Source organism: Schistocerca americana, chromosome 4 (assembly GCF_021461395.2).
Source record: "Schistocerca americana isolate TAMUIC-IGC-003095 chromosome 4, iqSchAmer2.1, whole genome shotgun sequence".
Classification (NCBI taxonomy): Eukaryota; Metazoa; Arthropoda; class Insecta; order Orthoptera; family Acrididae; genus Schistocerca; species Schistocerca americana.
In genome coordinates, this window is record NC_060122.1 from 141,048,407 (window position 1) to 141,063,113 (window position 14,707).

The window sequence follows — 14,707 nt, forward strand, 5'->3', positions numbered from 1 at the left end:
CCGTCGGCTCAATTGTGTCCTCAAATCTCGGGATCTATTGTCCCCTTACCAGTGTGGCTTTTGAGAGGGACGGTCTTCCATCGATCATTTACTTCGCTTGGAATCCGCAGTTCGGCAGGCTTTTTCCCAGCACCGCCATTTGATTGCAGTGTTTTTTGACCTTCGCAAGGCCTATGACATGGCCTGGCGCCATCACATCTTACTTACCCTTCATCAGTGGGGTCTTTGGGGCCCACTCCCGATTTTTATCCGCCAGTTCCTGATCCATCGGTCATTCAGAGTTCGAGTTGGTACTGTTTTTAGTTCTCCACGGACCCAGGAGACAGGCATCCCACAGGGTTCTGTCTTGAGTGTCCTTCTTTTCCTCATTGCTATCGATGGACTTGTGGCCTCTGTCGGTCCCTTGGTCGCCCCTGCCCTGTATGTGGATGATTTCTGCATTTGGGTTAGTTCCTCCTCGATGGCATCTGCAGAATGGCAGCTACAGGGAGCTATACGGCGTGCCTCTGCATGGACCCTCTCACACGGGTTTAAATTCTCTCCTTCAAAATCGCGGGTGGTCCACTTCTGTCGCCGTACTACGATCCACCCTGATCCAGAGCTCTATCTCGCTGCACGACGATTGCCTGTGGTCCCACAGTTTCGTTTCCTGGGTCTTCGTTTCGACAACAAGCTCACTTGGCTGCCCCATATCAGACTCCTGAAGGTAGGATGTTTCCGTAAACTCAATGTCCTTCGCTTCTTTGCCCACTCCTCTTGGGGTGCGGACCGTTCACTCCTCCTCAGTCTATATCGTGCTCTAGTTCTGTCTCGCTTGGACTATGGTTGTCAGGTTTATGGTTCAGCTGCTCCTTCCACACTGCACGTGCTGGATCCAGTCCACCATCGTGGTATCCGTTTGGCCACCGGTGCCTTCCCTACTAGCCCTGTTGATAGTCTCCTGGTTGAAGCTGGGATCACCCCCCCCCCCCCCCCACCACTTTCTGTTCGGCGGTCCCAGCTTCTGGTGTCTTATGCACTCACTATCCGTTCCTCTCCCACTCATCCTTCCTATTCTGTCCTGTTCCCAGACCATGGACGTCGCCCACCCGACTCCTGCCCACGGGCGGGTTTACCGGTTGGGCTCCGCCTTGCGTCTCTTTGCCGTGATTTTCAGCTTCCTTCTTTGTCCTGTCTTCCTCGCTCCCTCCCCTCCACCCCCCCCCCCCCCCACCCCCCCTGGTTAGTTCCTCGGCCTCGAATTTGGATGGATCTCATGGATCTCCGCCGAGGTCCGAAAGATTCCATTCCCCCGGTGGTGTTCTGTTCCTTTTTCCGCCAAATTTTAGTGGAGTTTCAGGATGCTATTGTTTTTTACACTGATGGCTCTAAATCTGCTGATCATGTTGGGTATGCCTTCATGTCCTCTGTTGGAACAGAAAATCATCTGCTGCCACCTACAGGTGGGGTGTTTACTGCGGAATTGATGGCAATTTCCCAGGCCCTTACATTTATTAAACAGTTCCAACACAACCACGTTTTGTTATGTATGGTCTCGATGAGTGGCCTTCTTGCTATTGACCGGTGTTTTTCGCGCCATCCCTTGGTCTCTGCCATCCATGACCATCTCCCTGATATTCACCGTGCTGCTTGTTCCATTGACTTCCTTTGGGTCCCTGGCCATGTGGGTATCCCGGGTAATGAGCTCGCTGATCGTTTGGCTGGGGGAGCAGTTACTTACCCCCCCGTTTTCTGTAGCCCCTCCTGCAGCGGATTTATGGCTTCACATCACATCCCACTTCGCACAGTCATGGGCCAACTCTTGGGGGGCTACTCCCCTGTCGTGTGATTAAGGTGACACCAGACCTGTGGCGTTCTTCCTTTCGCCTCTCCCGAAAGGACTTGACCACACTGTGTCGTCTCCGCATTGGCCATACCAGGCTGACCCATGGTTTTCTTTTGCATGATGAGCCACCCCCACTTTGTGGTTGTGGAGCCTTCCAGTCAGTAGCCCACATTTTGGTTGAATGCCCCCTTCTTTTGGCTCTGCGTGCTAAGTACAGACTCCCCCACACTTTACCTTTGATGTTGGCTGACGATTCCCGGATGGTCTTTCTGGTTCTTGGTTTCCTCCGGTAAAGTGATTGTTATTCTCAGTTCTCTCTCTGGTGTTGGGGCAGGGCAGTGACTGTTTGGGTGTCTCCCACTGTAAGCCGTGTTTGGAGATTCCCGATTCACCTCCCTGACCGAGATCCTCTTTTCTTCCCCTTTTACTCTGTTTTTACCTTTTTTTTAAGGATTGGTTAGTCTCCTTTTCCCATACGTATTTCTACACTCTAGCGGTTGCACCTTTTAAGTCACAGGTGGTCTTGCCTATGCTGCTTCAGCATAGCGTTGGGTTCGTTCTCTTGCCGACTTCCTTCGTTTCGTTTTTTACTATTGACAACCTGACTGCCCTTTTACGTTTTTACCTTCTTCCCTTTTATTGTTCTGACTTTCCTGAGATGTCCCATTAGCGGAATGGACCCTATTTGAAACAAGGGACTGATGACCTTGCTGCTTGGTCCCTTAAACCTCAAACAACCAACTAACTCTTGTTGCACAATGATCTTGGCATGAAACACCACATGTAACTTGGTTTCTGGGTCCCTATATTTATATCACGCTGGCTGTTCACAACAATTCGCTGACAGTATTTGTAAAACTAACTTCTCCTGTGATATCGTGTTGACTGTCATCTGCTATTTCGGTCAGAGACGGTAATGTCAACTCCTTGACTGAAACCTTGGTGATGGGTTTTATTAGATTTGCAATTGGGTACCAGTAGCTCCAAGAGATGTTCCAAAGACAGTAGCGATCATGCCATTTGGGTTGTTTCAGTTTTTGTTTATGCCTTTTGGCTTTAAGAATGTAGCACAGACTTGGCAGCACTTTATTGAGGGAGTGATAAAGGGATTGGCATCTTGTTTTGTTTGTCCTGATGACATTTCAGTGTTATTGCTGGATACTCACACATGAACAGCATCTGTGTCAAGTTTGCAGGCAACTCTTTGACCATGGAGTGTCATTAAACAAAATACATATGTCGTGCACAAGAACCAAGTCACTTTTCTTGGCCATACTGTGCATCAGAAGGTATATTGCCTCTGCCAGAGGTCATCACGGTGATACAGTCTCTGCTGAAGCTGGCAATCTACCTAGAGCTGAGACAATATACGGCAGTAATAAGTTTTTGCAACACCAAGGGTTGGCAACCAATTAGGTGGACACCAGAAGTGGACAAAGCATTTAGTGATCTAGAAGCAAACCTCAGCCAGGCAATGTTGCTCACTCACTCAGTTTGACACACAGTTAACTATTGTTGTAGACACATGTCAGTTGACAGTCATGGCAGCACTTCACCAGCTTGTAGTAGGGCAACGGCAGCCACTGCAATTTTTCTCCAAGAAGTTGCAGGTATCACAACAGAAATGGAGAGCATGTATGATAGGGAATTGCTGGCAATCTATGAATCAATTAAATATTTCTGCCCACAAATAGAAGCTACCTCAGTGACTGCATTTACAGGCCACAAACCCATCACATCTGCCTTTAAAAACACTAGTGATAAAGTGCTCACTGAGACAGTTCCATTATAATGAGTTTGTAAGCCAGTTTGTTAAACATGGGCCATGTAAGAGGTGCAGGGAATGTAGCGCCTGACTATCTTTTGAATATTTGTGAGAGTTCACAGATTATAGACTTTCATAAGCTCACAGTGGAACACTGTGGGTTCAGAACTACAGAAACTGCTAAATGGTGTATCTACAGATATGAAATTCAAACACCCTGTGGTTCCTAACTCTTAAGCCGAATCTGTGGTGTGACCCAAGACCCAATGCTAAAATAAGGTTGCTGACAGCCCACATTGTGTGGCTCACTAGGAAAAGAGATGTGCACCTTTGGGTACATTCCTGCATTCCTTGTCAGCAACATAAAGTGGGTCGACATTTACGTGCTGGTATTGGAAATTTTCAAGATACCTCTGCTAGATTCACGAAGATTTATATGGACCTGGTTGGACCTCTTCCACAGTGAGAGGATCACCAGTATTTATGTGCAGATGTAGATAAGTGAACAAGGTGGGCAGAGACAACTCCAATTGTCGAACTAGAGCAAAGACATTTCTGCACATGTGGGGCCTACATTTTGAATGCCCCTTCATGTTACAACTGACAAGCAGTATCTATTTGAGGCCACACTGTTCCTAGAGCTGTCCAAAATGTGTGGTTCCCAAGGCCACCACATGACTAGCTGCCATCCCACCAATAATGGTATGATGGAATGGTGGCATGGAACTCTGAAAACAGCATTGATGTCATCAAGAGAGATGGATGGAAGCATTACCATTAGTGTTGTTAGGCCTGTGAACAGCTCACAAATATGACATTGGTGCATTAGGTGGCTGAGATGATTCATATCAAACTGCTACAGATTTGGGGAGACTATTTACTGCAAACTCAAAGCATCTCACGTAGTAGGTGCAGCAGCCGAAATGTCACTGCACAAATATGCATTGACCACCACCTTCTTGCCATGGCACCTGTGAGGTTATTGTATGCAGAGACTTTCAGAACTGCTCTCACATAATGTTATGAACAGACTTTGACAAGTTGTCCTTACAACTATTGTATACCAACCCTTTTCAGGTGCTGGGTAGACATACAGGCAGTGGGCATATTGTGCAATGGTGTTTCAATGAAGGTGCCGATTGAGCGCTTCAATGACATCTTACATAGTGAATGCAGAACGAACTGAAAGAACACCTAGCACATCACCCAAGACACAACCACAAGTGATAGATTCGTCGCCACCACCACCACCACCACCACCACCACCACCACTACTGCTCACAAGACACCAGATGCACCCAATAGCTAGCCACTAGCCATTGGATTAAATTAGACTATCAAGACATCCCAGGGGTGCCGCTTTTTAGGAGTGGGATTGTGTGGCAGTGAAATTTTTTTCATGGTCTTGGGTAATGTGACGTCAGTGTCTGAGGTGTTTTCTTTGGTGGATGTTTTTTTTATCTACGTCTACATATATACTCCACCAGCCACCAAACGGTGTGTGGCAGAGGGCACTATTCACGCCAGAGTAAAATCCCCCCCTCGCGCCCTCTGTTCCACTCGCAGATCACACGAGGGGAAAAAACGACTGTCTGAATGCCTCAGTATGAGCTCTAATTTCCCTATCTTCGAATGGTGATCACTGCGTGATTTGAAAGTTGGTGGTAATAGTGTATGCTCTACATCCTTGTTGAAGATTGGATTTTGGAATTTAGTGAGTAGCTTCTTCTGTTTAGCACGTCATCTATTTGCAAGTGTGTCCCACTTCAAACTATCTGTGAGATCTTAACGCTCTTTTGAGGGCTAAATGTTCCAGTCACAAATCTTGCCACTCTTTTTTTTTTTTTTTTTTTTCCTCAATCTCTTGAAACAGTCCCAACTGGTAAGGGTCGCATACAGACGAACAATACTCTAAGACTGGACGAAATAAAGTATTGTATGCAATTTTATTTGTTGAAGGACCGCATCGCTTCAGGATTCTACCAACAAAATGCAATCTACAGTTTGTCTTACCCGTTCCTTCTGTAATCTGACCATTCCATTTGAGATCATTTCAAATAGTCACACCCAGATACCTGACGGATGGTACCGCTTCCAAAGACTGGGCATTTATTTTGTACTTGTACATTAATGGGATTTTTGCTTTGCTATATGTAGTAGGTTACACTTACTAATATTGAGACATAACTGCCAGTCATTACACCACCCATTTATTTTCTGCAAATCCTCATTGATTTGTTCACAACTTTCATGTGATACTATTTTCCTGTAGACTACAGCACCATCAGCAAACAGTCTAATGCCTCTGTCAATACAATCAACCAGATCGAAATACAATCAACCAGATCGTTTATGTAAATCGTAAATGTGGTGTCACCGCCAGACACCACACTTGCTAGGTGGTAGCCTTTAAATCGGCCGCGGTCCGTTAGTATACGTCGGACCCGCGTGTCGCCACTATCAGTGATTGCAGACCGAGCGCCGCCACACGGCAGGTCTAGAGACTTCCTAGCACTCGCCCCAGTTGTACAACCGACTTTGCTAGCGATGGTTCACTGACAAAATACGTTCTCATTTGCTGAGACGATAGTTAGCATAGCCTTCAGCTACATCACTTGCTACGACCTAGCAAGGCACCATTACCAGTTACTATTGATGCTGTAAAACATGTACCGTCAAGAGCGATGTTCACCAATTATGGATTAAAGTTAAGTATTCCAGCAGCTACGTACGTTTTTTGTTAGTCTCATTTCCTTGACCTGTTCCAGACCTCACGCCAGCCTGCGTGAGCTAAAACGTGTGCCTTTCGGCTTCTTCTCATAGTGGGTTGGCTGTCTTGCCAATCCACAACAGTAAAAAGCAGTGGACCTATTAAGCTGGCCTGGGACACGCCTGATGTTACACTCGTTTCTGTTGAAGTCTCCCCATTCAGGATGACATACTGCTCTCCACCTGTTAGAAACTTTTTATACAACCGCATATGTAATTGGATAGAAAAAAAGCACGCACTTTTTGGAGCAAACGACATTGTGGAACTGAGTCAAACGCCTTTCCAAAGTCGAGGAATATGGCATCAACCTGGTAGCCGGTATCTAGAGCACGTTGTATATCTTGCACAAAGAGGGCCACCTATGTCTCGCATGACTGCTGTTTCCTAAAACTGTGCTGGTTTCTGCAGATGAGCTTCTGAGAGTCTATAAAGGTCATTATGTCTGAACACAAAATATGTTCCACGATTCTATAAAATCGGTGTCAGTGAAATTGGCTGGTAATTATGTGCATCTGATTTTCTACCATTTTTATAGATTGCTGTGCATCTTTATCATGTTATGTAATTTCTGAACTTTTTTGACTGTTCTTGTTGTTATGTAATTTTGACAAGATTTGAAATAATTAAGAATTTAATTCATTCATTGTATGCTATGCGTATTCTAATTATGTAGTGCAGGTCCATGCCTACAGGATTTAGGTCTAGATAGTATGACAGAAGTAATGAGGGAACAGTTTGTCAGTGGAATAAAAGCAGGTTGGTGCTGCTTAATTCCCAAAGTTCCCTAGGTACTTCTATTTTTATGTCCATTTCAGGTTGATAATCCAAAGTTTTCAAATCATAGTCATAGATTGGAAGTGAACATGAAATGAAACTCTGCATTTACGGCAATGAAATGTTGTCTGGCATTGTTGTTTGAAAATACTCTTTTTCACACTATCACTTAGCAACACTTATTCAGGGAAGAGTGTATGAATCCATAGCTCATCTAAATAAACCACTCGCCACTTTAATTCTGTGGTGTCATTTTTTAATATAAAAATCTAATGCAATGGCTCTTCTGCACATAACTGTCACTTGAGCATCTCTTAAAATAACTTTCTATCGATGAGTTTCTTGCCATCTCTGAAGTCCAGTTCTGCGTGACAAAATGTGTGAAGCTTTTACAAAGAGAGTATTTCTTCATATTGTTAACAATATCCCAGAAACTGTCTAATGTAATTTTACTTACTCTCATTTGGGGAAGATGCTTGAAACCTGCCCCAACCAGCATTGTGGCCTTCCTCCTGTTATCTTCTCACTGTTGACTTATTTAACTTGTCAGAAATTACTTGCACATTCCATGGCACCTGTCAGCACTATCGCACCTTCCTTATTCTCATTCTCAATAAGATTAATGGCATTAACAAGCTGTTGTAGATGCTACAAAGTTTTCGTGGTGATTTTTTTCCCCCCCCTCACTTCCACTGTGAGATAATGCAACTAACTTTGAACTGGAATGTGATTGTATGTATTTACATGACTTAGTTAATTCCCCTATGGATAGTTAACCAGTTCGGCTTGCCAAGTAATACTTACGTTGCCATCAGAAATGCTGTAAATATTTCATGGACATCAAGAGAGTAAAAATATTACAGTAAATGGAGTGCACTCGTACAGTTAGAGCACCCATCAGAAGATGCCTTTGTCTCATATACTAGTCCGCAGTTCAGCAGTGAGCTCTCTTTAAAAGGGCCATGAAAAGACGAATCATATTTTGAAATCTGCCAATTATCGGCATTTTATATTGTGTTACAATGCCGTTAATCTCACCACATAATTTATTCACTTGCTCAATGATGGGAGGGAAAGTTGTCTACACCATTTAACAGAGAATGGAGATATTTTGCTATAGGTTCCCCCCCCCCCCCCCCCTCGGGTTGGAGATTTGGAATATATGAAAAAAAAAAAAAAAAAAAAAAAAAATGAGTGTATGGAATTGTTGGCAGGGAGGCCCCATCCGGGGAAGTTTGGCCACCTGCAAATTGAATGAGAAGGAACACTACTGCTGCATGGTTCGGTGGGAAACACCCTCTACCTGCCACACACTTCACAGTGGTGGAGAGAGAGAGAGAGAGAGAGAGAGAGAGTGTGTGTGTGTGTGTGTGTGTGTGTGTGTGTGTGTGTGTAGATGTAGATGGAGATGAATGAGGGTACAGGAACAAACTGCTGCTGCATCAGACTAGTGGACCTTTGTTCGTGAACAGATCAATCATTGTCTGCCTGACATCCTCGACCAGAGCAGTACATGTTCAGATGTACACATAGGATATGACAAGTCCGAAAAAATTATGAACATCTGTTATAAGAAAGAAAAATTGAAATTTTCAGATAATGATATTATGAATACATGCACCACTGAAGGAAATTTATTTACAGGATAAGCAGTTTGGCCGGGTGGCACTGTTTTTCCCACACAAGAATCCAGAAGCGTCAGTGAAGTCTGGTATCAAACATTACAAGCAGTACAGCTTGGCTCGGGCATATGCGGGTGAAACTTTCTTTTGGGGGCTCCTGCCTCAGCCTGGAGACCAGCTCACATTCACCTTCAGGAAACCAATTCTAATCAAACGGTCAGTCTTGTTTTGCTCTTGTGCATATATATTTTTCTTCTGGCAAGCATACTGATGTATAATTCATGATCTATGTACATAGCATATATTTTTAGTTTAATTGGAATATAATGTGGCCCCTCCACCCCTCTCACTCTGCTGTGCCTGTTGAGAAAGCAACAACAGTAAAATTTGACAAGATGGAACTGTTTCCCTTCTAAAATGGAGAACATTGGAAATTCTCTCAAAATTAAAAGCTCATATTGAACGTATGATGTTTATATTTATTGTCTTCACATACCAACTATTGTCCTTTCTGAAATATGTAATAAATTGGTAACTAATGGCATTTTATTGTAGGTATACTAAAATAGGCAGTTGTTAATGCCTTTACAAAAATGTGACAGCAGTAATGTTAACAGCTTTATCCCTCTTCTTCCCATATCTCCTTGGGATTGGCATGTTGTATGGGTTTTAACGATGTGTGTGCCAGCTGGTGACCAGATTCCCTTCCTGATGCTACCAGTCCCCCCAGAAATGGAATTTGTATACCCCATCTGTCTGCATCTAGAGTAAATACAATGTTAGTGTCAGAACATTTAAAAAAATATTGGTGTAGCATTTGCATGAGGTGGGATGTGGGTACCAGCATGATATTTATCTAGTTGCATGTGGGGAAACCATAAAAAAATCCACATCCATGCTGTCTGGTTCATCACCCCTTGTCATTAATCTGCAAAGCGGATTCATTACACGGCAGGCTTGCCTTCCCAAACCCAGGAAGCTGCTCATTGACATGCTAGGCTATCTGGGTGGGTTTTAATAGCATAAATTGTTGGCATGTTCTGAAATTTTTGTGATTACAATGTACTATAGCATAGTTCTGCTTTGGCAATAACAGTATACTTATTAAATCGCAATTTGTATTTTTTAATGTTTGCTCAGCTAGAATGATATTGCTTTGTTCATTCTTGAAATTTTAAAAGTTCAGTTAGCAGTACTGCAACAGTATCTTTCTGCCCTCTCCAAAGTATATGAAAATGCAAATTACAACATCTTGTAAGATGAGAGATTTTATAGAATTAGTTATGCGGCTAAAAAAATAGCATATCATACTTCATGAACAAAATTCATAAATTTATGATACTTAATTCAGCAAATGCAGTTTGGGTATAAGATGTGTTGGTGGTGCCTTGTGTTCAATCATGTTGCCTCTTTCATCTTATACTCAGTGATCTAGCTATGTAGTTTCTTTTGTTGGTACTTCTTAGGAAGTAGACAATGACTGGTTTGATTGAGATTAGTGTATCACAAACTGTACAGTTTATTCCCAAAATCATCGCTCATTTCAAGCACTTTAACTACACCCATCCTGTATGCCACAATACATCATCAGTCACTTCACACAGAAACTTTATGGCATTTGGTGTGGATAATTAGCCTGAAAAAACATTAGTGAATGTGATCAATCAATGAAACTCAAGCCGACTTCGTACTGCAACAATTACGCCACAAAAAGCACAAACACTAAGCAACAACAATCTCAATTTGAAAACGTGTTGTCAGTAAGCAAAGATAACTCTGAAATGCTGATTGTGTTAAACCAGCAGTAGCCACAGTAATGTAACAGCATAATCTCTGATGAAGCTACTCAATAAACTTACAACAAATATCATAGTGGGTCCTTGCAGATCCCCAGAGCTCGAAAAAATATATTTTGCATGGAAATTTATGATAATATAAAGTTATATTATGAAATAAATCAATAAAGAATGATTCCAGTAGTTAGGAAAGAAACAATACTTAAATATACACTTTGGTAAATTAATAGGCACATAAATTATACACACTTAATAGATGTCATAACATGAAAACATACTTTCAAAGAATAAGTACCTATGGCATTAATAGAAAAGTCTAACATACATTGTTCAAGAAAATATCAGTGGAAAAAGAAAAAAAAATATTTAAAGAATGTTTCAGAAACAGTATGAAAAGTTTGTAACAGTTATGCAGGGTAGGTGGTGATGACCAAAAATCATTAAGAAAAAATTTGATATGTCGCACCATTTCATTGTTAATTAACAAAGAAGATAGCCAATTAGGCCATTGCATGCGCAGAATCAAGTAGCCCATAACAGATGGTGTCGCCAAATGTGTTCATTTGGTTTCTTAATAGTGAATAAGAAAATGGTGCAGAAATTGGACATGACACGGTGGTAAGGACCGAACCCAAACCAAAGCCTGAGCAGTTTTATGGATTATCACTTATGCTACGAGAACAACTGACATTAACTGTATCTCGTGGGCTGCTTGAATTTGCATGTGCAATGTCCTGATTGGCTACTCCCAGTGCTAATTAATTCAAAAATAGTCGAACATATTAAATTTTTTCCTTAATTATTTCTCAGCTCAACCAACCCTGCAACATCTTTTAAAACTTTTCACTCTGTTTCTGACCTCCGAGTAGAAGAACTGAAAAATTACTCTGAAAATCTCTCTTAATCAACAGGCACATTTTAGTGCGAAATCCATAACCACTTATTCACAAAAACAAATCCATTAAGTGACTTTTAAGAAATGTTATTCAGCTAATACAATTAGTAAAATTATATTGTATATGACGGTGAGTCAAATGAAAACCTTCAATTTGTAATAACAAACTGAAATTTCACGCCGTTATCCTGTAAGTTGGTAAGCATGCTACAAACAGCGTGCAGAATGGCCTGTAGGTGGCAGCATAGTGCAGATAAACACATACCATCGCAGTATCAGTATAAAGATGGCCGCCTCACTTGCGACTTGCACCAGGAAAGAACAGCGTTCTGTTATTCAGTTTTTGCATAGTGAAGGTGTAAAACCTATTGAAATTCATCGACAAATGAAGGTTCAGTACGGTGATGCATGTTTGTCACAGCAGCAAGTCTACGAATAGAGTAGGAAGTTCGTAAATGGTGTGACTTCAGTGGAAGATGCTCCTCGTCCAGGTCAGGCACAACGAGTTGTGACTCCACAGAACATTGCAAGTTGAAGCCATAGTGAAGGAAAACTGCTGAGTGACACTGAATGACATTGCAACATGTTTACAGATTAGTCATGGGTCAGCACACCACATTGTGCATGATGTGCTCCAGTTTCACAAAGCGTCTGCAAGACGGGTGCCACGGCAGCTGACTCCTGAAATGAGAGAACGACATGTTGATGCTTCTGAAGAACTTCTTCAGCCCGCATCTCGTGGTCGTGCGGTAGCGTTCTCGCTTCCCACGCCCGGGTTCCCGGGTTCGATTCCCGGCGGGGTCAGGGATTTTCTCTGCCTCGTGATGGCTGGGTGTTGTGTGCTGTCCTTAGGTTAGTTAGGTTTAAGTAGTTCTAAGTTCTGGGGGACTGATGACCATAGATGTTAAGTCCCATAGTGCTCAGAGCCATTTGAACCATTTGAACTTCTTCAGCGCTTTGAATGAAAAGGTGATGGCTTCCTTGCAAGAATCGTTAATGGGTACAAAACTTGGATTCACTTCCAGCAACTGGAAACAAAGAAGTGAGCATGGAATGGCGCCATTCCTCATCACCAAAACCGAACAGAGCCATCAGCAGGGACGGTTATGCTGACTCTCTTTTGGGACAAAAAGGCGTCATTTTGTAGCATTAGTTGCCTAGAGGGACCACTGTCACCAATGCATCATACACAGATCTCCTAAAAATCATCTGTGGCCTGCAATCAAATCAAATCAAATCAAATCAAAGCGACATGGACTGCTGTCAGCAGGTGTCCTTTTGCAACATGACAATGCAACAAAACAAGGCCCCACACTGCCCGTACAACAGTTGTAACAATCACAGACCTGCATTTTGAGTGTCTCCCTCATCCACCATACTCACCAGACCTTGCCCCCAAGTGATTTCCATATGTTTGGACCAATCAGACGCAATGGGAGGAAAGAAGTTCCGTTCTGATGAAGAGGTACACCACACGGTGCATGAATGGTCGTGGACTACCAAAAGAATTAATTTTATAAAGGAATTTATGCACTTAGTAAGCGCTGGAGGACTTGCATTGAGCATGGGGAGATTATGTTGAAAAGTGATACAGCTTTGTACCACTTCTGCACAGTAAATAATATTTTTAAAAAAATTAAGGTTTTCATTCGACTCACTCTCATATAAAATAAACTAGCCCACTATTTACTGGTTACAATTAAATGTCTTTTGCAGAAGAAATTAATAACCTTTAAATTAGCACATCCCAGTATTCCTTGTAAGTGCTAGTCACTCTTTAAGCAAGATTCATTGTGTTCATAAGAATGTACATATTGTGTTAGGCAAACATCAACTTATTAAATAGTCATGTAACATGAGTAATCATATAGTTAATAAAGAGTATACATAAGTTGTAGAATATTGGAGCAAGATTTGCGGAGCATGATTTACCTAGGTAATAAATGTTTGTACATAAATAACTAATAATTTGAAATATTCTGATGAAAATACTCTTCAGGTCACAATATTTCATCTCAGTCATTACAGTCATGAGTACTCAGCATTGTAAAGAATCTGACAGGCTTACTCACATTTAATGGACATTCGCATTGTACTACTTCGGTAAACAAACTGCTTCTTATTGCTTGCGGTAGGCAAACAAAACTAGTGCTGCCGCATCATAAAATGCGAGACTAATAGTTACATGTAAATTAGTGTGATACGGTAGAAAGGAGCAATTTTATATACACAATCACCCAATCTATACTTGTCATTCGTAAGATGATTTTTTTCGTGCACCAAAGGTCTTTACATGCTAGTTCACCAGTACTGATAGAAAATTTATTAACCAAATCACAGGAAGCATGCTCAGCCAGTTCCCTTCTCTAAATCACTGGGAAAAAAATGCTTAACCAGTCTGTGACATAACAAAGTTGTCAAATCAGAATTGCTGTTGTCCATGCCGTGACAAAATTAATTTTTTCAACTTTGCTTTCTGTTGCACCTCTTTTCTTCCTATTTGTTTGCCCCAATTTTGTTTTTGCTTTGTATTCATCTGCAACATGTTTCTCCATATTAAGTCGTTTCTCTTCTGCCTTTGATGTGTCTTTTTCCTCACAAGTTCAGATTTCAGCAGATTGAGACTCCAGGCTCATTCTGAATGCATGCAAGAGCAAGTCTATACTGATTTATGAAATCAACTGGATGCAATTGTTCGCATGGGCAAAATTCCTTAAACTGTTCGTAAACAAGCAAATTATTGATGATACTGTTTGTGCAACAGTCCATGCCACTGTTTTCTTTGCGTTAGCATTTCTGCTTCATTTTGGATTACATTCGTCTCAACTGGCATGTTGCAAATTGAATTTCTTCATGTTTCTTCCAGTTCCTGTACTTTCCATTTCTTAATATGAATATTGTTGTTACACACTGTCATACTTGGACACATTTTTTTATTCTGTTTGCATGCATCTTTAACATGAAAAACTTCATTTTTGTTACTTCACTGTTCATTAGAACTTTTTTAACAGTTTCTTGCTGAAGGTTTACTTGGGCCTGTATTTTAGTTACATCTGCTTCTATCTGTTGACAGTGTGCAAACCTCATGTGAAATTTGGGCTGTTGCATGTTGAGCAACTCACTACATTTCATAAATTTATTGAATTTATCCTGCATGGCATTATGACTCTCTCTTGCTTTTCCATCTAATAATTTGTCAAAATCATATTATCAATTTGTGATTATTTGCCTTCAGTTTTTGACACAAAGATTGATTATCT

The 14,707-nt window shown here is 41.7% G+C and overlaps 1 protein-coding gene across 2 annotated transcripts in view; it reads left to right on the forward strand.

The window, feature by feature from the left end:
- Positions 1 to 14,707, forward strand: part of LOC124612437 (alpha-1,3-mannosyl-glycoprotein 4-beta-N-acetylglucosaminyltransferase A) — a 787,568-nt gene that overhangs the window by 757,439 nt on the left and 15,422 nt on the right. For both annotated transcript variants that reach the window (XM_047140646.1, XM_047140647.1), the window contains one exon: positions 8,779 to 8,972. In XM_047140646.1, coding sequence (XP_046996602.1) covers positions 8,779 to 8,972 — 194 coding nt within the window. The remainder of the gene's footprint in view (positions 1 to 8,778; positions 8,973 to 14,707) is intronic.